Source organism: Salmo salar, chromosome 18, assembly GCF_965601325.2.
Source record: "Salmo salar chromosome 18, fSalSal1, whole genome shotgun sequence".
NCBI classification, from domain to species: Eukaryota; Metazoa; Chordata; class Actinopteri; order Salmoniformes; family Salmonidae; genus Salmo; species Salmo salar.
The window spans coordinates 87,961,218-87,987,288 of NC_138308.1; the positions used below are offsets into that span (position 1 = coordinate 87,961,218).

The 26,071-nt window shown below is 44.8% G+C and overlaps 1 protein-coding gene across 1 annotated transcript; it reads right to left on the reverse strand.

The window, feature by feature from the left end:
• Positions 1-620: 620 nt before the first annotated feature.
• Positions 621-19,246, reverse strand: LOC106577917 (uncharacterized). Its single transcript, XM_045701533.2, has 6 exons — positions 5,700-19,246; positions 3,804-3,959; positions 2,591-2,709; positions 2,042-2,160; positions 1,674-1,814; positions 621-1,476 (listed from the first exon to the last, which is right to left on the reverse strand). Exons 1-6 carry the CDS (start codon positions 19,073-19,075, stop codon positions 1,432-1,434), a joined length of 13,956 nt encoding a protein of 4,651 aa, XP_045557489.2. The 5' UTR covers positions 19,076-19,246; the 3' UTR covers positions 621-1,431.
• Positions 19,247-26,071: the final 6,825 nt, after the last annotated feature.

Consider the following 26,071-nt stretch of genomic DNA (forward strand, 5'->3'; position numbering starts at 1 on the left):
TCCCAAGGCATTCCGGGAAGGCACCGGTCCTGGTAGTCCCCGGTGGCGGCGGGAGGAAGAACAACGGCCGTAGATCAAAGAAGAGAAGATGGCCATGAAAATGCCCTTCAGTTTAGATGCTGGAGACAAGGCGGGGGCCCCACCTCAAACACTGCAGGAGAGTCAGCTAGAAGGAGGGAGGTGTGCGGCTATTGGTGGGCTGCCAGATGATCGAGGAGGAGGTGACGGCAACAGTGACAGGACAGAATCCATCTCAGCCAATCAGTGTGTGGCTGCCACAGCAACAGTTGCGCCCAGCAACTCTGTTGCCAGGAATTCAAATTCCATTGCCAAGGACAGGGCTGGTTGTGTTGCAGGAGAGGACAGCGGAAAGAGCCAGAACTGACACTGTCAGCCTTTCCCATGCCAATGGACAAGCCCAAGGAGAAACGCCCAAATTGCGAGTCAGCAAAATCAGGGACAGCTACGCAAAGGAAACCTGACTGTGAGAAGGCTGGGACTATGTCCCTTTAACCCCTTCATGGTGCACTTGTAACAGATCCATTTGGTGGAAGATGTGTTGCCGTAGTGTCCATTTAGTTTATTTTCATATTCTGAGAGAAACAAAATGGCTGACAATCTTGAGGATTTCATAGAATGTTCGTAAGCACTTTATTGGTAAAGAAGGAGATATACAGTCACAATACAGCAGTATTTATTTGATCAGAAATGGCTCACTTTGGCATTCATTCATTGTTCATTTGACTGCCAACTTCATCAGTTGCGATTATTGTTCTATATATTTTTTAAACAGAATTTGCAAGTGTATTATTGGTTTAACATTATGCAGTTTACAAAAATGAGTTGGGAAATAACTTAGTTTTTGGTACACATTTTAAATATGTTTTGCGTGTGTAAGAACTACCACTGTGCAATATCTGTTCTATATACAGACAGATTGTTAGGCCATATTATTATATACATGTGATATTACAACATTATTTACGTTCATTAGTTTTAGTACCAAAGTAGTACCAAAGTGCAAAACAAGCCATGCTAATTGGTAAACTGGTATAAGTAACATATATCATTGGGCAGACTTATTGTAAACATGCATCACTGAAGTACAGCATATAAAACATGTTGTTTCCTTAGATATCCTGATAGGTAATAGAGTTGAGAGCAGATTATTCCATTAAGGAACCTGAGGTTTGGTTTCACATACTCCTGTATCAGTGAGTCCATGGAAACCACACTTCTTTGGACAATCCTGTGTAGTGTTAATAAAGCATTGTCCCGCAACCGTTATTCAGGCTTCGGCTCCCAAAGAGGAGACTGTCCGTTAGAGATACATTTTCTGTCTGTTTTATTCCGTTGGTCAATGAGAAACACTTCTTTAAATGTATTATCCTCTTCTTTGTCCAATTCTGTTTAAGAGTTGAAGGTGTCCCACTAGATCTCAGAGTAAGTCCTTATCTCCGGTATGCTGATCCTAAGCTGTCAGGGAATATTTAAAACAGGTATTTGAGTATGCAATAGGTTTCTAAAGTGATCACTAGCTCCTCTGTGTGTCCTCAATCATGTAGTAATTTACTTGGAAAGTGCACACCCAGAAGGCTGAAACAGTTTACGAGGGCCAGTCATACCTATTACATACATATTTGACAGCATTATGATGAACAATCCGTTCCCACCTCTGATTGGCTGCCAGGGTCACTCATTGTAAAATGTTGCCCTGACGAGGTGGCAGTAGTCTGTATGACTTGAATGGCGTCCCTATCAGCGCCCCAGGAACTGTAGTCACGGCAGATGGTCTCAGACCTCCTCCTGGACACCTTTTGAAGAAGAAAAAGAAGACTTGATTGTCATTTTCAGATCATGGAATTTCCTTTTTTATGTTGCTTTTTAACCCTTTACGTAACATGCACTCGTCTCCCACACACACACACAGACACAGACAGAGGGGTCGGAAACAAGGGTGAGCCATGGGTTAAGTCAAGTGCCTTGCTCAAAGGCACCACAGCAGGAGATGGCATCTAGGATAGCTATAATAGATCCCCACCTGTGCCTGTGTTCCATGGTAGGGAGATGGCAGCCTTGTACTGGAGGATGACAGGGAATCTCTCTCTGCGTCGTACTGCAAGCCCACTCGGCCACCATAAGGTGGGTTAGGCTCATTCTCTGTATAAAAGGGGACAAAAATGATATTTACAAACGGTCCTCTGAAGATACTCATGTTTTAAAACATGCCAAGCTACTCTACAGATAAGAATATTTTAAAATACATTTTTCGGAAGGGGGCAGCATTATGCCACACTTTTTAAAGTAAAATGAAATCAAAGTTTACGTGTTACTTGCACAGGATGCAGCAGGTGGAAACAGTACAGAGAAATGCTCACTGACAAGCTCTTCCTCAGCAATACAGTGTTCAATATCAAACAGTAAGAAATAGAACATCCAGAATATGATCATAAAAGAGCACGGAATCAAAACTAGGTCAGATAAAAGTAAAAGACTGTTTAACAATGGAATATTATAAATGTACCCCTTATAACACAATTCTAGTAATAACCTATGGCAGGTGAGGCAGAGTAGGGTTTAGACAGTGTACCTGTTAGGACTGTGGTACTACTTGAACCAACCAAGTGGCCACCTGTATTTGGCCTGTTGGGCCATTCAAAGTCTTCCTCCAGCCACTGGTTAACTTGTTCAGTATGGATGTCTTTCACCCTGAAGGAAAGGGGAGAGAGGAAACGTACTTTATGAGCTTGCATTGCTGATCATCGTACTATGATCATTGTTATGAGAATAATTATTGGTTGGTGTCATTGATTGCTACAAAAAAAAAATCACATCCTCAACCAGGTTTCAAAGTTCCAACTTCTTACACAGTTATATATGTGTTGGAGATCAGAGTTCATCATATCCAAATTCTATACAAATGCAGAGCTTTGTAATACATCACCTCCAGGCTTGTCTGTGCCAACATCTTACTCCTGCTGTTTTATCTTTACAAATCCACACATTAGCTTCTCTCATGACTAGATGGTGAAGGCTTCTCTCATGACTAGATGGTGAAGGCTTCTCTCATGACTAGATGGTGAAGGGTTCTCTCGTAACTAGATGGTGAAGGGTTCTCTCATGACTAGATGGTGAAGGGTTCTCTCATGACTAGATGGTGAAGGGTTCTCTCATGACTAGATGGTGAAGGGTTCTCTCATGACTAGATGGTGAAGGGTTCTCTCATGACAAGATGGTGAAGGGTTCTCTCATGACTAGATGGTGAAGGGTTCTCTCATCACTAGATGGTGAAGGGTTCTCTCATGACTAGATGGTGAAGGGTTCTCTCATGACTAGATGGTGAAGGGTTCTCTCATCACCAGATGGTGAAGGGTTCTCTCATGACTAGATGGTGAAGGGTTCTCTCATGACTAGATGGTGAAGGGTTCTCTCATGACTAGATGGTGAAGGGTTCTCTCATGACTAGATGGTGAAGGGTTCTCTCATGACTAGATGGTGAAGGGTTCTCTCATGACAAGATGGTGAAGGGTTCTCTCATGACAAGATGGTGAAGGGTTCTCTCATGACTAGATGGTGAAGGGTTCTCTCATCACTAGATGGTGAAGGGTTCTCTCATGACTAGATGGTGAAGGGTTCTCTCATGACTAGATGGTGAAGGGTTCTCTCATCACCAGATGGTGAAGGGTTCTCTCATGACTAGATGGTGAAGGCTTCACTTACTGCATGTAAACATTTGTCACTCTTATAATATATATATTTATTTTGTATTTTTAGCTGCTGTGTTGATCTGTAGTCAGTCTCACCTATGTAATTGTCGTCTATGCCAGGGCACGTAGACCACCACGACCCCCACGGCTGCTATCACCAGTCCTGCCAGGGTCAGTAACGCGGCATAGAGGTCCCTCTTCAGGATAGGACCGTAGCAGTCGGAGCCTAGGTACCAGTAGTCCTGGTTACATCTGTGTGGGTGGTGGATGGGACACAGAAGGATGGAGGGTTAAGTGGAGTCATTGTGCTGGTTTTATGTTGGCTATATGTTGGCTAAATGTTGTATGTTGGCTATATGTTGTATGTTGGCTATATGTTGTATGTGTTATATGTTGGCTATATGTTGTATGTGTTGTATGTTGGCTATATGTTGTATGTGTTATATGTTGTATGTGTTATATGATGGCTATATGTTGTATGTTGTATGTTGACTATATGTTGTATGTTGACTATATGTTGTATGTTGGCAATATGTTGTATGTGTTATATGTTGGCTATATGTTGACTATATGTTGTATGTTGACTATATGTTGTATGTTGACTATATGTTGTATGTTGGCTATATGTTGTATGTGTTATATGTTGACTATATGTTGTATGTGTTATATGATGGCTATATGTTGTATGTTGTATGTTGACTATATGTTGTATGTTGACTATATGTTGTATGTTGGCTATATGCTGTATGTGTTATATGTTGGCTATATGTTGACTATATGTTGTATGTTGGCTATATGTTGTATGTTGACTATATGTTGTATGTTGACTATATGTTGTATGTGTTATATGTTGGTTATATGTTGACTATATGTTGTATGTTGACTATATGTTGTATGTGTTATATGTTGTATGTGTTATATGATGGCTATATGTTGTATGTGTTATATGTTGGCTATATGTTGACTATATGTTGTATGTTGGCTATATGTTGTATGTGTTATATGTTGGCTATATGTTGTATGTGTTATATGTTGGCTATATGTTGACTATATGTTGTATGTTGGCTATATGTTGTATGTTGACTATATGTTGTATGTTGGCTATATGTTGACTATATGTTGTATGTTGGCTATATGTTGTATGTGTTATATGTTGGCTATATGTTGTATGTTGGCTATATGTTGTATGTTGGCTATATGTTGTATGTTGGCTCTATGTTGTATGTGTTATATGTTGGCTATATGTTGTATGTTGGCTATATGTTGTATGTTGGCTATATGTTGTATGTTGGATATATGTTGTATGTTGGATATATGTTGTATGTGTTATATGTTGGCGATATGTTGTATGTGTTATATGTTGGCTATATGTTGTATGTGTTATATGTTGTATGTTAGCTATATGTTGTATGTTGGCTATATGTTGTCTGTTGACTATATGTTGTATGTTGGCTATATGTTGTATGTTGACTATATGTTGTATGTGTTATATGTTGGCTATATGTTGTATGTGTTATATGTTGTATGTGTTATATGTTGTATGTGTTATATGTTGTATGTGTTATATGTTGTATGTTGGCTATATGTTGTCTGTTGACTATATGTTGTATGTTGGCTATATGTTATATGTTGGCTATATGTTGTATGTGTTATATGTTGGCTATATGTTGTATGTGTTATATGTTGTATGTGTTATATGTTGTATGTGTTATATGTTGTATGTGTTATATGTTGTATGTTGGCTATGTGTTGTATGTTGGCTATATGTTGTCTGTTGACTATATGTTATATGTTGGCTATATGTTGTCTGTTGACTATATGTTGTATGTTGGCTATATGTTGTATGTTGACTATATGTTATATGTGTTATATGTTGGCTATATGTTGTATGTGTTACATGTTGTATGTGTTATATGTTGACTATATGTTATATGTTGGCTATATGTTGTATGTAGGCTATATGTTGTATGTTGGCTACTTGTCATTTCTAACGTTGTTGTGTGTTCTTCAGGGGTCGTTCCCGCTGCAGTTGTGGAGTCAGTTGGGTCTGCAGTTGTACTTTCAGGTCTCTGGGTAGAGGAGAGTCCAATGGTTGGGGCTGATACTTGCCCTTCCGTGACTGCTGAAGTTCGTTCATTTGTAGTGGCAGGCTCACTGGTAATCGTAGAAGGTTGTGAGGGACTTGTTTCCGGCGAGGTACTGGTTGAAGTTTCTGTTACACCTGAGGACATAGCTATAGTTGTTTCCATTGTGTCTTTGGTTGATTCTGGTGTCATAGTCACTCCCGATGTTGAAAACGTAGCTTCCACAGTTGCACTTGTTAAACTAGATGAGGTCGCTATCGATTCTTCAGCAGATGTGTTTGCTTCAGAAGTTGTTGATGCCTTACTTGGAGTTGAGGTACCAGCAGTGTTTGTTAGAGACTCACTTGTAACGTCAGAGGACACTGATGTGTGCCCAGAAGTGATTGTGGCAGACAGGCTTTCCGGCAAGGTACTGGTTGAAGTTTCTGTTACACCTGAGGACATAGCTGTAGTTGTTTCCATTGTGTCTTTGGCTGTTTCTGGTGTCATTGTCACTCCCGATGTTGAAAACGTAGCTTCCACAGTTGCACTTGTTAAACCAGCTATGGTCGATGTTGATTCTTCAGCAGATGTGCTTTCTTCAGAAGTTGTTGTTGATGCCTTACTTAATGTTGAGGTACCAGCAGTGCTAGGTAATGACTCACTTGTAACGTCAGAGGGCATTGATGTGTGATCAGAAGTAATTGTGGGAGACAGGCTTGTTACAGTCTCCGGGCTAGCTGATGGTTCTTGTGCAGCAGTGGTAGATGCTTCTGCAGGAATACTTGTCATTTCTAACGTTGTTGTGCGTTCTTCAGGGGTCGTTCCCACTGCAGTTGTGGAGTCAGTTGGGTCTGCAGTTGTACTTTCAGTTCTCTGGGTAGATGAGAGTCCAACGGTTGTGGCAGATGTTTGCCTGTCCGTGACTGCTGAAGTTAGTTCATTTGTAGTGGCAGGCTCACTGGTAATCGTAGAAGGTTGTGAGGGACTTGTTTCCGGCGAGGTACTGGTTGAAGTTTCTCTTACACCTGAAGACATAGCTGTAGTTGTTTCCATTGTGTCTTTGGCTGTTTCTGGTGTCATTGTCACTTCCGATGTTGAAAACGTAGCTTCCACAGTTGCACTTGTTAAACCAGCTGAGGTCGATGTTGATTCTTCAGCAGATGTGCTTTCTTCAGAAGTTGTTGTTGATGCCTTACTTGATGTTGAGGTACCAGCAGTGCTAGGTAATGACTCACTTGTAACGTCAGAGGGCATTGATGTGTGATCAGAAGTAATTGTGGGAGACAGGCTTGTTACAGTCTCCGGGCTAGCTGATGGTTCTTGTGCAGCAGTGGTAGATGCTTCAGCAGGAATACTTGTCATTTCTAACGTTGTTGTGCGTTCTTCAGGGGTCGTTCCCACTGCAGTTGTGGAGTCAGTTGGGTCTGCAGTTGTACTTTCAGTTCTCTGGGTAGATGAGAGTCCAACGGTTGTGGAAGATGTTTGCCTGTCCGTGACTGCTGAAGTTAGTTCATTTGTAGTGGCAGGCTCACTGGTAATCGTAGAAGGTTGTGAGGGACTTGTTTCCGGCGAGGTACTGGTTGAAGTTTCTCTTACACCTGAAGACATAGCTGTAGTTGTTTCCATTGTGTCTTTGGCTGTTTCTGGTGTCATTGTCACTTCCGATGTTGAAAACGTAGCTTCCACAGTTGCACTTGTTAAACTAGCTGAGGTCGCTATCGATTCTTCAGCAGATGTGTTTGCTTCAGAAGTTGTTGATTTCTCACTTGATGTTGAGGTACCAGCAGTGCTAGGTAATGACTCACTTGTAATATCAGAGGGCACTGATGTGTGATCAGAAGTAATTGTGGGAGACAGGCTTGTTACAGTCTCCGGGCTAGCTGATGGTTCTTCTGTAACAATGGTAGCTGTTTCAGCTGAAATTGTCGTCATTTCTAACGTTGTTGTGTGTTCTTCAGGGGTCGTTCCCGCTGCAGTTGTGGAGACAGTTGGGTCTGCAGTTGTACTTTCAGTTCCCTGGGTAGATGAGAGTCCAACGGTTGTGGCCGATATTTGCCCCTCTGTGACTGCTGAAGTTAGTTCATTTGTAGTGGCAAGCTCACCGGTAATCGTAGAAGGTTGTGAGGGACTTGTTTCCGGCGAGGTACTGGTTGAAGTTTCTGTTACACCTGAGGACATAGCTGTAGTTGTTTCCATTGTGTCTTTGGTTGATTCTGGTGTCATGGTGACTCCCGATGTTGAAAACGTAGCTTCCGCAGTTGTTAAACTAGCTGAGGTCGCTATCGATTCTTCAGCAGATGTGTTTACTTCAGAAGTTGTTGATCCCTTACTTGATGTTGAGGTACCAGCAGTGCTAGTTAGAGACTCACTTGTAACGTCAGAGGACACTGATGTGTGCCCAGAAGTGATTGTGGGAGACGGGCTTGTCACAGTCTCTGTGCAAGCTGATGGTTCTTGTGTAACAATGGTAGATGCTTCAGCTGGAATACTTGTCATTTCTAACGTTGTTGTGTGTTCTTCAGCGGTCGTTCCCGCTGCAGTTGTGGAGTCAGTTGGGTCTGCAGTTGTACTTTCAGTTCCCTGGGTAGATGAGAGTCCAACGGTTGTGGCCGATATTTGCCCCTCTGTGACTGCTGAAGTTAGTTCATTTGTAGTGGCAAGCTCACTGGTAATCGTAGAAGGTTGTGAGGGACTTGTTTCCGGCGAGGTACTGGTTGAAGTTTCTGTTACACCTGAGGACATAGCTGTAGTTGTTTCCATTGTGTCTTTGGTTGATTCTGGTGTCATGGTCACTCCCGATGTTGAAAACGTAGCTTCCGCAGTTGTTAAACTAGCTGAGGTCGCTATCGATTCTTCAGCAGATGTGTTTACTTCAGAAGTTGTTGATCCCTTACTTGGAGTTGAGGTACCAGCAGTGCTAGTTAGAGACTCACTTGTAACGTCAGAGGGCACTGATGTGTGACCAGAAGTAATTGTGGGAGATGGGCTTGTCACAGTCTCTGGGCTAGCTGATGGTTCTTGTGTAACCATGGTAGCTGTTTCAGCTGAAAATGTTGTCATTTCTAACGTTGTTGTGCGTTCTTCAGGGTTCGTTCCCGCTGCAGTTGTGGAGTCAGTTGGGTCTGCAGTTGTACTTTCAGTTCTCTGGGTAGATGAGAGTCCAACGGTAGTGGAAGATATTTGCCCGTCTGTGACTGCTGAAGTTCGTTCATTTGTAGTGGCAGGCTCACTGGTAATCGTAGAAGGTTGTGAGGGACTTGTTTCCGGCGAGGTACTGGTTGAAGTTTCTGTTACACCTGAGGACATAGCTGTAGTTGTTTCCATTGTGTCTTTGGCTGTTTCTGGTGTCATTGTCACTTCCGATGTTGAAAACGTAGCTTCCACAGTTGCACTTGTTAAACCAGCTGTGGTCGATGTTGATTCTTCAGCAGATGTGTTTGCTTCAGAAGTTGTTGTTGATGCCTCACTTGATGTTGAGGTACCAGCAGTGCTAGGTAATGACTCACTTGTAATGTCAGAGGGCACTGATGTTTGATCAGAAGTAATTGTGGGAGACAGGCTTGTTACAGTCTCCGGGCTAGCTGATGGTTCTTCTGTAACAATGGTAGCTGTTTCAGCTGAAATTGTTGTCATTTCTAACGTTGTTGTGTGTTCTTCAGGGGTCGTTCCCGCTGCAGTTGTGGAGACAGTTGGGTCTGCAGTTGTACTTTCAGTTCCCTGGGTAGATGAGAGTCCAACGGTTGTGGCCGATATTTGCCCCTCTGTGACTGCTGAAGTTAGTTCATTTGTAGTGGCAGGCTCACTGGTAATCGTAGAACGTTGTGAGGGACTTGTTTCCGGCGGGGTACTGGTTGAAGTTTCTGTTACACCTGAGGACATAGCTATAGTTGTTTCCATTGTGTCTTTGGCTGTTTCTGGTGTCATAGTCACTCCCGATGTTGAAAACGTAGCTTCCACATTTGCACTTGTTAAACCAGCTGAGGTCGATGTTGATTCTTCAGCAGATGTGTTTGCTTCAGAAGTTGTTGTTGATGCAATACTTGATGTTGAGGTACCAGCAGTGCTAGTTAGAGACTCACTTGTAACGTCAGAGTACACAGATGTGTGCCCAGAAGTGATTGTGGGAGACGAGCTTGTCACAGTCTCTGTGCTAGCTGATGGTTCTTGTGTAACAATGGTAGATGCTTTCTCTGGAATACTTGTCATTTCTAACGTTGTTGTGTGTTCTTCAGCGGTCGTTCCCACTGCAGTTGTGGAGTCAGATGGGTCTGCAGTTGTACTTTCAGTTCTCTGGGTAGGTGAGAGTCCAACGGTAGTGGAAGATATTTGCCCGTCTGTGACTGCTGAAGTTCGTTGATTTGTAGTGGCAGGCTCACTGGTAATCGGAGAAGGTTGTGAGGGACTTGTTTCCGGCGAGGTACTTGTTGAAGTTTCTGTTACACCTGAGGACATAGCTGTAGTTGTTTCCATTGTGTCTTTGGTTGATTCTGGTGTCATGGTCACTCCCGATGTTGAAAACGTAGCTTCCGCAGTTGTTAAACTAGCTGAGGTCGCTATCGATTCTTCAGCAGATGTGTTTACTTCAGAAGTTGTTGATCCCTTACTTGGAGTTGAGGTACCAGCAGTGCTAGTTAGAGACTCACTTGTAACGTCAGAGGGCACTGATGTTTGATCAGAAGTAATTGTGGGAGACAGGCTTGTTACAGTCTCCGGGCTAGCTGTTGGTTCTTCTGTAACAATGGTAGCTGTTTCAGCTGAAATTGTTGTCATTTCTAACGTTGTTGTGTGTTCTTCAGGGGTCGTTCCCGCTGCAGTTGTGGAGACAGTTGGGTCTGTAGTTGTACTTTCAGTTCCCTGGGTAGATGAGAGTCCAACGGTTGTGGCCGATATTTGCCCCTCTGTGACTGCTGAAGTTAGTTCATTTGTAGTGGCAGGCTCACTGGTAATTGTAGAAGGTTGTGAGGGACTTGTTTCCGGCGAGGTACTGGTTGAAGTTTCTGTTACACCTGATGACATAGCTGTAGTTGTTTCCATTGTGTCTTTGGTTGATTCTGGTGTCATGGTCACTCCCGATGTTGAAAACGTAGCTTCCGCAGTTGTTAAACTAGCTGAGGTCGCTATCGATTCTTCAGCAGATGTGTTTACTTCAGAAGTTGTTGATCCCTTACTTGATGTTGAGGTACCAGCAGTGCTAGTTAGAGACTCACTTGTAACGTCAGAGGACACTGATGTGTGCCCAGAAGTGATTGTGGGAGACGGGCTTGTCACAGTCTCTGTGCTAGCTGATGGTTCTTGTGTAACAATGGTAGATGCTTCAGCTGGAATACTTGTCATTTCTAACGTTGTTGTGTGTTCTTCAGCGGTCGTTCCCGCTGCAGTTGTGGAGTCAGTTGGGTCTGCAGTTGTACTTTCAGTTCTCTGGGTAGATGAGAGTCCAACGGTAGTGGAAGATATTTGGCCGTCTGTGACTGCTGAAGTTCGTTCATTTGTAGTGGCAGGCTCACTGGTAATCGTAGAAGGTTGTGAGGGACTTGTTTCCGGCGAGGTACTGGTTGAAGTTTCTGTTACACCTGAGGACATAGCTGTAGTTGTTTCCATTGTGTCTTTGGCTGTTTCTGGTGTCATTGTCACTTCCGATGTTGAAAACGTAGCTTCCACAGTTGCACTTGTTAAACCAGCTGTGGTCGATGTTGATTCTTCAGCAGATGTGCTTGCTTCAGAAGTTGTTGTTGATGCCTCACTTGATGTTGAGGTACCAGCAGTGCTAGGTAATGACTCACTTGTAATGTCAGAGGGCACTGATGTTTGATCAGAAGTAATTGTGGGAGACAGGCTTGTTACAGTCTCCGGGCTAGCTGATGGTTCTTCTGTAACAATGGTAGCTGTTTCAGCTGAAATTGTTGTCATTTCTAACGTTGTTGTGTGTTCTTCAGGGGTCGTTCCCGCTGCAGTTGTGGAGACAGTTGGGTCTGTAGTTGTACTTTCAGTTCCCTGGGTAGATGAGAGTCCAACGGTTGTGGCCGATATTTGCCCCTCTGTGACTGCTGAAGTTAGTTCATTTGTAGTGGCAGGCTCACTTGTAATTGTAGAAGGTTGTGAGGGACTTGTTTCCGGCGAGGTACTGGTTGAAGTTTCTGTTACACCTGAGGACATAGCTGTAGTTGTTTCCATTGTGTCTTTGGTTGATTCTGGTGTCATGGTCACTCCCGATGTTGAAAACGTAGCTTCCGCTGTTGTTAAACTAGCTGAGGTTGCTATCGATTCTTCAGCAGATGTGTTTACTTCAGAAGTTGTTGATCCCTTACTTGATGTTGAGGTACCAGCAGTGCTAGTTAGAGACTCACTTGTAACGTCAGAGGACACTGATGTGTGCCCAGAAGTGATTGTGGGAGACGGGCTTGTCACAGTCTCTGTGCTAGCTGATGGTTCTTGTGTAACAATGGTAGATGCTTCAGCTGGAATACTTGTCATTTCTAACGTTGTTGTGTGTTCTTCAGCGGTCGTTCCCGCTGCAGTTGTGGAGTCAGTTGGGTCTGCAGTTGTACTTTCAGTTCTCTGGGTAGATGAGAGTCCAACGGTAGTGGAAGATATTTGGCCGTCTGTGACTGCTGAAGTTCGTTCATTTGTAGTGGCAGGCTCACTGGTAATCGTAGAAGGTTGTGAGGGACTTGTTTCCGGCGAGGTACTGGTTGAAGTTTCTGTTACACCTGAGGACATAGCTGTAGTTGTTTCCATTGTGTCTTTGGCTGTTTCTGGTGTCATTGTCACTTCCGATGTTGAAAACGTAGCTTCCACAGTTGCACTTGTTAAACCAGCTGTGGTCGATGTTGATTCTTCAGCAGATGTGCTTGCTTCAGAAGTTGTTGTTGATGCCTCACTTGATGTTGAGGTACCAGCAGTGCTAGGTAATGACTCACTTGTAATGTCAGAGGGCACTGATGTTTGATCAGAAGTAATTGTGGGAGACAGGCTTGTTACAGTCTCCGGGCTAGCTGATGGTTCTTCTGTAACAATGGTAGCTGTTTTAGCTGAAATTGTTGTCATTTCTAACGTTGTTGTGTGTTCTTCAGGGGTCGTTCCCGCTGCAGTTGTGGAGACAGTTGGGTCTGTAGTTGTACTTTCAGTTCCCTGGGTAGATGAGAGTCCAACGGTTGTGGCCGATATTTGCCCCTCTGTGACTGCTGAAGTTAGTTCATTTGTAGTGGCAGGCTCACTTGTAATTGTAGAAGGTTGTGAGGGACTTGTTTCCGGCGAGGTACTGGTTGAAGTTTCTGTTACACCTGAGGACATAGCTGTAGTTGTTTCCATTGTGTCTTTGGTTGATTCTGGTGTCATGGTCACTCCCGATGTTGAAAACGTAGCTTCCGCTGTTGTTAAACTAGCTGAGGTTGCTATCGATTCTTCAGCAGATGTGTTTACTTCAGAAGTTGTTGATCCCTTACTTGATGTTGAGGTACCAGCAGTGCTAGTTAGAGACTCACTTGTAACGTCAGAGGACACTGATGTGTGCCCAGAAGTGATTGTGGGAGACGGGCTTGTCACAGTCTCTGTGCTAGCTGATGGTTCTTGTGTAACAATGGTAGATGCTTCAGCTGGAATACTTGTCATTTCTAACGTTGTTGTGTGTTCTTCAGCGGTCGTTCCCGCTGCAGTTGTGGAGTCAGTTGGGTCTGCAGTTGTACTTTCAGTTCTCTGGGTAGATGAGAGTCCAACGGTAGTGGAAGATATTTGCCCGTCTGTGACTGCTGAAGTTCGTTCATTTGTAGTGGCAGGCTCACTGGTAATCGTAGAAGGTTGTGAGGGACTTGTTTCCGGCGAGGTACTGGTTGAAGTTTCTGTTACACCTGAGGACATAGCTGTAGTTGTTTCCATTGTGTCTTTGGCTGTTTCTGGTGTCATTGTCACTTCCGATGTTGAAAACGTAGCTTCCACAGTTGCACTTGTTAAACCAGCTGTGGTCGATGTTGATTCTTCAGCAGATGTGCTTGCTTCAGAAGTTGTTGTTGATGCCTCACTTGATGTTGAGGTACCAGCAGTGCTAGGTAATGACTCACTTGTAATGTCAGAGGGCACTGATGTTTGATCAGAAGTAATTGTGGGAGACAGGCTTGTTACAGTCTCCGGGCTAGCTGATGGTTCTTCTGTAACAATGGTAGCTGTTTCAGCTGAAATTGTCGTCATTTCTAACGTTGTTGTGTGTTCTTCAGGGGTCGTTCCCGCTGCAGTTGTGGAGACAGTTGGGTCTGCAGTTGTACTTTCAGTTCCCTGGGTAGATGAGAGTCCAACGGTTGTGGCCGATATTTGCCCCTCTGTGACTGCTGAAGTTAGTTCATTTGTAGTGGCAGGCTCACTGGTAATCGTAGAAGGTTGTGAGGGACTTGTTTCCGGCGAGGTACTGGTTGAAGTTTCTGTTACACCTGAGGACATAGCTGTAGTTGTTTCCATTGTGTCTTTGGTTGATTCTGGTGTCATGGTCACTCCCGATGTTGAAAACGTAGCTTCCGCAGTTGTTAAACTAGCTGAGGTCGCTATCGATTCTTCAGCAGATGTGTTTACTTCAGAAGTTGTTGATCCCTTACTTGGAGTTGAGGTACCAGCAGTTCTAGTTAGAGACTCACTTGTAACGTCAGAGGGCACTGATGTGTGACCAGAAGTAATTGTGGGAGATGGGCTTGTCACAGTCTCTGGGCTAGCTGATGGTTCTTGTGTAACCATGGTAGCTGTTTCAGCTGAAAATGTTGTCATTTCTAACGTTGTTGTGCGTTCTTCAGGGGTCGTTCCCGCTGCAGTTGTGGAGTCAGTTGGGTCTGCAGTTGTACTTTCAGTTCTCTGGGTAGATGAGAGTCCAACGGTAGTGGAAGATATTTGCCCGTCTGTGACTGCTGAAGTTCGTTCATTTGTAGTGGCAGGCTCACTGGTAATCGTAGAAGGTTGTGAGGGACTTGTTTCCGGCGAGGTACTGGTTGAAGTTTCTGTTACACCTGAGGACATAGCTGTAGTTGTTTCCATTGTATCTTTGGCTGTTTCTGGTGTCATAGTCACTCCCGATGTTGAAAACGTAGCTTCCACATTTGCACTTGTTAAACCAGCTGAGGTCGATGTTGATTCTTCAGCAGATGTGCTTTCTTCAGAAGTTGTTGTTGATGCCTTACTTGATGTTGAGGTACCAGCAGTGCTAGTTAGAGACTCACTTGTAACGTCAGAGGACACTGATGTGTGACCAGAAGTGATTGTGGGAGACGGGCTTGTCACAGTCTCTGTGCTAGCTGATGGTTCTTCTGTAACAATGGTAGATGCTTCAGCTGGAATACTTGTCATTTCTAACGTTGTTGTGTGTTCTTCAGCGGTCGTTCCCGCTGCAGTTGTGGAGTCAGTTGGGTCTGCAGTTGTACTTTCAGTTCTCTGGGTAGATGAGAGTCCAACGGTAGTGGAAGATATTTGCCCGTCTGTGACTGCTGAAGTTCGTTCATTTGTAGTGGCAGGCTCACTGGTAATCGTAGAAGGTTGTGAGGGACTTGTTTCCGGCGAGGTACTGGTTGAAGTTTCTGTTACACCTGAGGACATAGCTGTAGTTGTTTCCATTGTATCTTTGGCTGTTTCTGGTGTCATAGTCACTCCCGATGTTGAAAACGTAGCTTCCACATTTGCACTTGTTAAACCAGCTGAGGTCGATGTTGATTCTTCAGCAGATGTGCTTTCTTCAGAAGTTGTTGTTGATGCCTTACTTGATGTTGAGGTACCAGCAGTGCTAGTTAGAGACTCACTTGTAACGTCAGAGGACACTGATGTGTGACCAGAAGTGATTGTGGGAGACGGGCTTGTCACAGTCTCTGTGCTAGCTGATGGTTCTTCTGTAACAATGGTAGATGCTTCAGCTGGAATACTTGTCATTTCTAACGTTGTTGTGTGTTCTTCAGCGGTCGTTCCCGCTGCAGTTGTGGAGTCAGTTGGGTCTGCAGTTGTACTTTCAGTTCTCTGGGTAGATGAGAGTCCAACGGTAGTGGAAGATATTTGCCCGTCTGTGACTGCTGAAGTTCGTTCATTTGTAGTGGCAGGCTCACTGGTAATTGTAGAAGGTTGTGAGGGACTTGTTTCCGGCGAGGTACTGGTTGAAGTTTCTGTTACACCTGAGGACATAGCTGTAGTTGTTTCCATTGTTTCTTTGGCTGTTTCTGGTGTCATAGTCACTCCCGATGTTGAAAACGTAGCTTCCACATTTGCACTTGTTAAACCAGCTGAGGTCGATGTTGATTCTTCAGCAGATGTGTTTGCTTCAGAAGTTGTTGTTGATGCCTCACTTGATGTTGAGGTACCAGCAGTGCTAGGTAATGACTCACTTGTAATGTCAGAGGGCACTGATGTTTGATCAGAAGTAATTGTGGGAGACAGGCTTGTTACAGTCTCCGGGCTAGCTGATGGTTCTTCTGTAACAATGGTAGCTGTTTCAGCTGAAATTGTTGTCATTTCTAACGTTGTTGTGTGTTCTTCAGGGGTCGTTCCCGCTGCAGTTGTGGAGACAGTTGGGTCTGTAGTTGTACTTTCAGTTCCCTGGGTAGATGAGAGTCCAACGGTTGTGGCCGATATTTGCCCCTCTGTGACTGCTGAAGTTAGTTCATTTGTAGTGGCAGGCTCACTGGTAATCGTAGAAGGTTGTGAGGGACTTGTTTCCGGCGAGGTACTGGTTGAAGTTTCTGTTACACCTGAGGACATAGCTGTAGTTGTTTCCATTGTGTCTTTGGTTGATTCTGGTGTCATGGTGACTCCCGATGTTGAAAACGTAGCTTCCGCAGTTGTTAAACTAGCTGAGGTCGCTATCGATTCTTCAGCAGATGTGTTTACTTCAGAAGTTGTTGATCCCTTACTTGGAGTTGAGGTACCAGCAGTGCTAGTTAGAGACTCACTTGTAACGTCAGAGGGCACTGATGTGTGACCAGAAGTAATTGTGGGAGATGGGCTTGTCACAGTCTCTGGGCTAGCTGATGGTTCTTGTGTAACCATGGTAGCTGTTTCAGCTGAAAATGTTGTCATTTCTAACGTTGTTGTGCGTTCTTCAGGGGTCGTTCCCGCTGCAGTTGTGGAGTCAGTTGGGTCTGCAGTTGTACTTTCAGTTCTCTGGGTAGATGAGAGTCCAACGGTAGTGGAAGATATTTGCCCGTCTGTGACTGCTGAAGTTCGTTCATTTGTAGTGGCAGGCTCACTGGTAATCGTAGAAGGTTGTGAGGGACTTGTTTCCGGCGAGGTACTGGTTGAAGTTTCTGTTACACCTGAGGACATAGCTGTAGTTGTTTCCATTGTATCTTTGGCTGTTTCTGGTGTCATAGTCACTCCCGATGTTGAAAACGTAGCTTCCACATTTGCACTTGTTAAACCAGCTGAGGTCGATGTTGATTCTTCAGCAGATGTGCTTTCTTCAGAAGTTGTTGTTGATGCCTTACTTGATGTTGAGGTACCAGCAGTGCTAGTTAGAGACTCACTTGTAACGTCAGAGGACACTGATGTGTGACCAGAAGTGATTGTGGGAGACGGGCTTGTCACAGTCTCTGTGCTAGCTGATGGTTCTTCTGTAACAATGGTAGATGCTTCAGCTGGAATACTTGTCATTTCTAACGTTGTTGTGTGTTCTTCAGCGGTCGTTCCCGCTGCAGTTGTGGAGTCAGTTGGGTCTGCAGTTGTACTTTCAGTTCTCTGGGTAGATGAGAGTCCAACGGTAGTGGAAGATATTTGCCCGTCTGTGACTGCTGAAGTTCGTTCATTTGTAGTGGCAGGCTCACTGGTAATTGTAGAAGGTTGTGAGGGACTTGTTTCCGGCGAGGTACTGGTTGAAGTTTCTGTTACACCTGAGGACATAGCTGTAGTTGTTTCCATTGTGTCTTTGGTTGATTCTGGTGTCATGGTCACTCCCGATGTTGAAAACGTAGCTTCCGCTGTTGTTAAACTAGCTGAGGTCGCTATCGATTCTTCAGCAGATGTGTTTACTTCAGAAGTTGTTGATCCCTTACTTGATGTTGAGGTACCAGCAGTGCTAGTTAGAGACTCACTTGTAACGTCAGAGGACACTGATGTGTGCCCAGAAGTGATTGTGGGAGACGGGCTTGTCACAGTCTCTGTGCTAGCTGATGGTTCTTGTGTAACAATGGTAGATGCTTCAGCTGGAATACTTGTCATTTCTAACGTTGTTGTGTGTTCTTCAGCGGTCGTTCCCGCTGCAGTTGTGGAGTCAGTTGGGTCTGCAGTTGTACTTTCAGTTCTCTGGGTAGATGAGAGTCCAACGGTAGTGGAAGATATTTGCCCGTCTGTGACTGCTGAAGTTCGTTCATTTGTAGTGGCAGGCTCACTGGTAATCGTAGAAGGTTGTGAGGGACTTGTTTCCGGCGAGGTACTGGTTGAAGTTTCTGTTACACCTGAGGACATAGCTGTAGTTGTTTCCATTGTGTCTTTGGTTGATTCTGGTGTCATGGTCACTCCCGATGTTGAAAACGTAGCTTCCGCAGTTGTTAAACTAGCTGAGGTCGCTTTCGATTCTTCAGCAGATGTGTTTACTTCAGAAGTTGTTGATCCCTTACTTGGAGTTGAGGTACCAGCAGTGCTAGTTAGAGACTCACTTGTAACGTCAGAGGGCACTGATGTGTGACCAGAAGTAATTGTGGGAGATGGGCTTGTCACAGTCTCTGGGCTAGCTGATGGTTCTTGTGTAACCATGGTAGCTGTTTCAGCTGAAAAGGTTGTCATTTCTAACGTTGTTGTGCGTTCTTCAGGGGTCGTTCCCGCTGCAGTTGTGGAGTCAGTTGGGTCTGCAGTTGTACTTTCAGTTCTCTGGGTAGATGAGAGTCCAACGGTAGTGGAAGATATTTGCCCGTCTGTGACTGCTGAAGTTCGTTCATTTGTAGTGGCAGGCTCACTGGTAATCGTAGAAGGTTGTGAGGGACTTGTTTCCGGCGAGGTACTGGTTGAAGTTTCTGTTACACCTGAGGACATAGCTGTAGTTGTTTCCATTGTATCTTTGGCTGTTTCTGGTGTCATAGTCACTCCCGATGTTGAAAACGTAGCTTCCACATTTGCACTTGTTAAACCAGCTGAGGTCGATGTTGATTCTTCAGCAGATGTGCTTTCTTCAGAAGTTGTTGTTGATGCCTTACTTGATGTTGAGGTACCAGCAGTGCTAGTTAGAGACTCACTTGTAACGTCAGAGGACACTGATGTGTGACCAGAAGTGATTGTGGGAGACGGGCTTGTCACAGTCTCTGTGCTAGCTGATGGTTCTTGTGTAACAATGGTAGATGCTTCAGCTGGAATACTTGTCATTTCTAACGTTGTTGTGTGTTCTTCAGCGGTCGTTCCCGCTGCAGTTGTGGAGTCAGTTGGGTCTGCAGTTGTACTTTCAGTTCTCTGGGTAGATGAGAGTCCAACGGTAGTGGAAGATATTTGCCCGTCTGTGACTGCTGAAGTTCTTTCATTTGTAGTGGCAGGCTCACTGGTAATTGTAGAAGGTTGTGAGGGACTTGTTTCCGTCGAGGTACTGGTTGAAGTTTCTGTTACACCTGAGGACATAGCTGTAGTTGTTTCCATTGTATCTTTGGCTGTTTCTGGTGTCATAGTCACTCCCGATGTTGAAAACGTAGCTTCCACATTTGCACTTGTTAAACCAGCTGAGGTCGATGTTGATTCTTCAGCAGATGTGTTTGCTTCAGAAGTTGTTGTTGATGCAATACTTGATGTTGAGGTACCAGCAGTGCTAGTTAGAGACTCACTTGTAACGTCAGAGTACACAGATGTGTGCCCAGAAGTGATTGTGGGAGACGAGCTTGTCACAGTCTCTGTGCTAGCTGATGGTTCTTGTGTAACAATGGTAGATGCTTTCTCTGGAATACTTGTCATTTCTAACGTTGTTGTGTGTTCTTCAGCGGTCGTTCCCACTGCAGTTGTGGAGTCAGATGGGTCTGCAGTTGTACTTTCAGTTCTCTGGGTAGGTGAGAGTCCAACGGTAGTGGAAGATATTTGCCCGTCTGTGACTGCTGAAGTTCGTTCATTTGTAGTGGCAGGCTCACTGGTAATCGGAGAAGGTTGTGAGGGACTTGTTTCCGGCAAGGTACTTGTTGAAGTTTCTGTTACACCTGAGGACATAGCTGTAGTTGTTTCCATTGTGTCTTTGGTTGATTCTGGTGTCATGGTCACTCCCGATGTTGAAAACGTTGCTTCCGCGGTTGTTAAACTAGCTGAGGTCGCTATCGATTCTTCAGCAGATGTGTTTACTTCAGAAGTTGTTGATCCCTTACTTGATGTTGAGGTACCAGCAGTGCTAGTTAGAGACTCACTTGTAACGTCAGAGGACACTGATGTGTGCCCAGAAGTGATTGTGGGAGACGGGCTTGTCACAGTCTCTGTGCTAGCTGATGGTTCTTGTGTAACAATGGTAGATGCTTCAGCTGGAATACTTGTCATTTCTAACGTTGTTGTGTGTTCTTCAGTGGTCGTTCCCGCTGCAGTTGTGGAGTCAGTTGGGTCTGCAGTTGTACTTTCAGTTCTCTGGGTAGATGAGAGTCCAACGGTAGTGGAAGATATTTGCCCGTCTGTGACTGCTGAAGTTCGTTCATTTGTAGTGGCAGGCTCACTGGTAATCGTAGAAGGTTGTGAGGGACTTGTTTCCGGCGAGGTACTGGTTGAGGTTTCTGTTACACCTGAGGACATAGCTGTAGTTGTTTCCATTGTGTCTTTGGCTGTTTCTGGTGTCATTGTCACTTCCGATGTTGAAAACGTAGCTTCCACAGTTGTTAAACTAGCTGAGGTCGCTATCGATTCTTCAGCAGATGTGTTTACTTCAGAAGTTGTTGATCCCTTACTTGGAGTTGAGGTACCAGCAGCGCTAGTTAGAGACTCACTTGTAACGTCAGAGGGCACTGATGTGTGACCAGAAGTAATTGTGGGAGATGGGCTTGTCACTGTCTCTGGGCTAGCTGATGGTTCTTGTGTAACCATGGTAGCTGTTTCAGCTGAAAATGTTGTCATTTCTAATGTTGTTGTGCGTTCTTCAGGGGTCGTTCCCGCTGCAGTTGTGGAGTCAGTTGGGTCTGCAGTTGTACTTTCAGGTCTCTGGGTAGATGAGAGTCCAACGGTAGTGGAAGATATTTGCCCGTCTGTGACTGCTGAAGTTCGTTCATTTGTAGTGGCAGGCTCACTGGTAATCGTATAAGGTTGTGAGGGACTTGTTTCCGGCGAGGTACTCGTTGAAGTTTCTGTTACACCTGAGGACATAGCTGTAGTTGTTTCCATTGTATCTTTGGCTGTTTCTGGTGTCATAGTCACTCCCGATGTTGAAAACGTAGCTTCCACATTTGCACTTGTTAAACCAGCTGAGGTCGATGTTGATTCTTCAGCAGATGTGTTTGCTTCAGAAGTTGTTGTTGATGCAATACTTGATGTTGAGGTACCAGCAGTGCTAGTTAGAGACTCACTTGTAACGTCAGAGTACACAGATGTGTGCCCAGAAGTGATTGTGGGAGACGAGCTTGTCACAGTCTCTGTGCTAGCTGATGGTTCTTGTGTAACAATGGTAGATGCTTTCTCTGGAATACTTGTCATTTCTAACGTTGTTGTGTGTTCTTCAGCGGTCGTTCCCACTGCAGTTGTGGAGTCAGATGGGTCTGCAGTTGTACTTTCAGTTCTCTGGGTAGGTGAGAGTCCAACGGTAGTGGAAGATATTTGCCCGTCTGTGACTGCTGAAGTTCGTTCATTTGTAGTGGCAGGCTCACTGGTAATTGGAGAAGGTTGTGAGGGACTTGTTTCCGGCGAGGTACTTGTTGAAGTTTCTGTTACACCTGAGGACATAGCTGTAGTTGTTTCCATTGTGTCTTTGGTTGATTCTGGTGTCATGGTCACTCCCGATGTTGAAAACGTAGCTTCCGCGGTTGTTAAACTAGCTGAGGTCGCTATCGATTCTTCAGCAGATGTGTTTACTTCAGAAGTTGTTGATCCCTTACTTGATGTTGAGGTACCAGCAGTGCTAGTTAGAGACTCACTTGTAACGTCAGAGGACACTGATGTGTGCCCAGAAGTGATTGTGGGAGACGGGCTTGTCACAGTCTCTGTGCTAGCTGATGGTTCTTGTGTAACAATGGTAGATGCTTCAGCTGGAATACTTGTCATTTCTAACGTTGTTGTGTGTTCTTCAGCGGTCGTTCCCGCTGCAGTTGTGGAGTCAGTTGGGTCTGCAGTTGTACTTTCAGTTCTCTGGGTAGATGAGAGTCCAACGGTAGTGGAAGATATTTGCCCGTCTGTGACTGCTGAAGTTCGTTCATTTGTAGTGGCAGGCTCACTGGTAATCGTATAAGGTTGTGAGGGACTTGTTTCCGGCGAGGTACTCGTTGAAGTTTCTGTTACACCTGAGGACATAGCTGTAGTTGTTTCCATTGTATCTTTGGCTGTTTCTGGTGTCATAGTCACTCCCGATGTTGAAAACGTAGCTTCCACATTTGCACTTGTTAAACCAGCTGAGGTCGATGTTGATTCTTCAGCAGATGTGTTTGCTTCAGAAGTTGTTGTTGATGCAATACTTGATGTTGAGGTACCAGCAGTGCTAGTTAGAGACTCACTTGTAACGTCAGAGTACACAGATGTGTGCCCAGAAGTGATTGTGGGAGACGAGCTTGTCACAGTCTCTGTGCTAGCTGATGGTTCTTGTGTAACAATGGTAGATGCTTTCTCTGGAATACTTGTCATTTCTAACGTTGTTGTGTGTTCTTCAGCGGTCGTTCCCACTGCAGTTGTGGAGTCAGATGGGTCTGCAGTTGTACTTTCAGTTCTCTGGGTAGGTGAGAGTCCAACGGTAGTGGAAGATATTTGCCCGTCTGTGACTGCTGAAGTTCGTTCATTTGTAGTGGCAGGCTCACTGGTAATCGGAGAAGGTTGTGAGGGACTTGTTTCCGGCAAGGTACTTGTTGAAGTTTCTGTTACACCTGAGGACATAGCTGTAGTTGTTTCCATTGTGTCTTTGGTTGATTCTGGTGTCATGGTCACTCCCGATGTTGAAAACGTTGCTTCCGCGGTTGTTAAACTAGCTGAGGTCGCTATCGATTCTTCAGCAGATGTGTTTACTTCAGAAGTTGTTGATCCCTTACTTGATGTTGAGGTACCAGCAGTGCTAGTTAGAGACTCACTTGTAACGTCAGAGGACACTGATGTGTGCCCAGAAGTGATTGTGGGAGACGGGCTTGTCACAGTCTCTGTGCTAGCTGATGGTTCTTGTGTAACAATGGTAGATGCTTCAGCTGGAATACTTGTCATTTCTAACGTTGTTGTGTGTTCTTCAGTGGTCGTTCCCGCTGCAGTTGTGGAGTCAGTTGGGTCTGCAGTTGTACTTTCAGTTCTCTGGGTAGATGAGAGTCCAACGGTAGTGGAAGATATTTGCCCGTCTGTGACTGCTGAAGTTCGTTCATTTGTAGTGGCAGGCTCACTGGTAATCGTAGAAGGTTGTGAGGGACTTGTTTCCGGCGAGGTACTGGTTGAGGTTTCTGTTACACCTGAGGACATAGCTGTAGTTGTTTCCATTGTGTCTTTGGCTGTTTCTGGTGTCATTGTCACTTCCGATGTTGAAAACGTAGCTTCCACAGTTGTTAAACTAGCTGAGGTCGCTATCGATTCTTCAGCAGATGTGTTTACTTCAGAAGTTGTTGATCCCTTACTTGGAGTTGAGGTACCAGCAGCGCTAGTTAGAGACTCACTTGTAACGTCAGAGGGCACTGATGTGTGACCAGAAGTAATTGTGGGAGATGGGCTTGTCACTGTCTCTGGGCTAGCTGATGGTTCTTGTGTAACCATGGTAGCTGTTTCAGCTGAAAATGTTGTCATTTCTAATGTTGTTGTGCGTTCTTCAGCGGTCGTTCCCGCTGCAGTTGTGGAGTCAGTTGGGTCTGCAGTTGTACTTTCAGGTCTCTGGGTAGATGAGAGTCCAACGGTAGTGGAAGATATTTGCCCGTCTGTGACTGCTGAAGTTCGTTCATTTGTAGTGGCAGGCTCACTGGTAATCGTATAAGGTTGTGAGGGACTTGTTTCCGGCGAGGTACTCGTTGAAGTTTCTGTTACACCTGAGGACATAGCTGTAGTTGTTTCCATTGTATCTTTGGCTGTTTCTGGTGTCATAGTCACTCCCGATGTTGAAAACGTAGCTTCCACATTTGCACTTGTTAAACCAGCTGAGGTCGATGTTGATTCTTCAGCAGATGTGTTTGCTTCAGAAGTTGTTGTTGATGCAATACTTGATGTTGAGGTACCAGCAGTGCTAGTTAGAGACTCACTTGTAACGTCAGAGTACACAGATGTGTGCCCAGAAGTGATTGTGGGAGACGAGCTTGTCACAGTCTCTGTGCTAGCTGATGGTTCTTGTGTAACAATGGTAGATGCTTTCTCTGGAATACTTGTCATTTCTAACGTTGTTGTGTGTTCTTCAGCGGTCGTTCCCACTGCAGTTGTGGAGTCAGATGGGTCTGCAGTTGTACTTTCAGTTCTCTGGGTAGGTGAGAGTCCAACGGTAGTGGAAGATATTTGCCCGTCTGTGACTGCTGAAGTTCGTTCATTTGTAGTGGCAGGCTCACTGGTAATTGGAGAAGGTTGTGAGGGACTTGTTTCCGGCGAGGTACTTGTTGAAGTTTCTGTTACACCTGAGGACATAGCTGTAGTTGTTTCCATTGTGTCTTTGGTTGATTCTGGTGTCATGGTCACTCCCGATGTTGAAAACGTAGCTTCCGCGGTTGTTAAACTAGCTGAGGTCGCTATCGATTCTTCAGCAGATGTGTTTACTTCAGAAGTTGTTGATCCCTTACTTGATGTTGAGGTACCAGCAGTGCTAGTTAGAGACTCACTTGTAACGTCAGAGGACACTGATGTGTGCCCAGAAGTGATTGTGGGAGACGGGCTTGTCACAGTCTCTGTGCTAGCTGATGGTTCTTGTGTAACAATGGTAGATGCTTCAGCTGGAATACTTGTCATTTCTAACGTTGTTGTGTGTTCTTCAGCGGTCGTTCCCGCTGCAGTTGTGGAGTCAGTTGGGTCTGCAGTTGTACTTTCAGTTCTCTGGGTAGATGAGAGTCCAACGGTAGTGGAAGATATTTGCCCGTCTGTGACTGCTGAAGTTCGTTCATTTGTAGTGGCAGGCTCACTGGTAATCGTATAAGGTTGTGAGGGACTTGTTTCCGGCGAGGTACTCGTTGAAGTTTCTGTTACACCTGAGGACATAGCTGTAGTTGTTTCCATTGTATCTTTGGCTGTTTCTGGTGTCATAGTCACTCCCGATGTTGAAAACGTAGCTTCCACATTTGCACTTGTTAAACCAGCTGAGGTCGATGTTGATTCTTCAGCAGATGTGTTTGCTTCAGAAGTTGTTGTTGATGCAATACTTGATGTTGAGGTACCAGCAGTGCTAGTTAGAGACTCACTTGTAACGTCAGAGTACACAGATGTGTGCCCAGAAGTGATTGTGGGAGACGAGCTTGTCACAGTCTCTGTGCTAGCTGATGGTTCTTGTGTAACAATGGTAGATGCTTTCTCTGGAATACTTGTCATTTCTAACGTTGTTGTGTGTTCTTCAGCGGTCGTTCCCACTGCAGTTGTGGAGTCAGATGGGTCTGCAGTTGTACTTTCAGTTCTCTGGGTAGGTGAGAGTCCAACGGTAGTGGAAGATATTTGCCCGTCTGTGACTGCTGAAGATCGTTCATTTGTAGTGGCAGGCTCACTGGTAATCGGAGAAGGTTGTGAGGGACTTGTTTCCGGCGAGGTACTTGTTGAAGTTTCTGTTACACCTGAGGACATAGCTGTAGTTGTTTCCATTGTGTCTTTGGTTGATTCTGGTGTCATGGTCACTCCCGATGTTGAAAACGTAGCTTCCGCGGTTGTTAAACTAGCTGAGGTCGCTATCGATTCTTCAGCAGATGTGTTTACTTCAGAAGTTGTTGATCCCTTACTTGATGTTGAGGTACCAGCAGTGCTAGTTAGAGACTCACTTGTAACGTCAGAGGACACTGATGTGTGCCCAGAAGTGATTGTGGGAGACGGGCTTGTCACAGTCTCTGTGCTAGCTGATGGTTCTTGTGTAACAATGGTAGATGCTTCAGCTGGAATACTTGTCATTTCTAAAGTTGTTGTGTGTTCTTCAGCGGTCGTTCCCGCTGCAGTTGTGGAGTCAGTTGGGTCTGCAGTTGTACTTTCAGTTCTCTGGGTAGATGAGAGTCCAACGGTAGTGGAAGATATTTGCCCGTCTGTGACTGCTGAAGTTCGTTCATTTGTAGTGGCAGGCTCACTGGTAATCGTAGA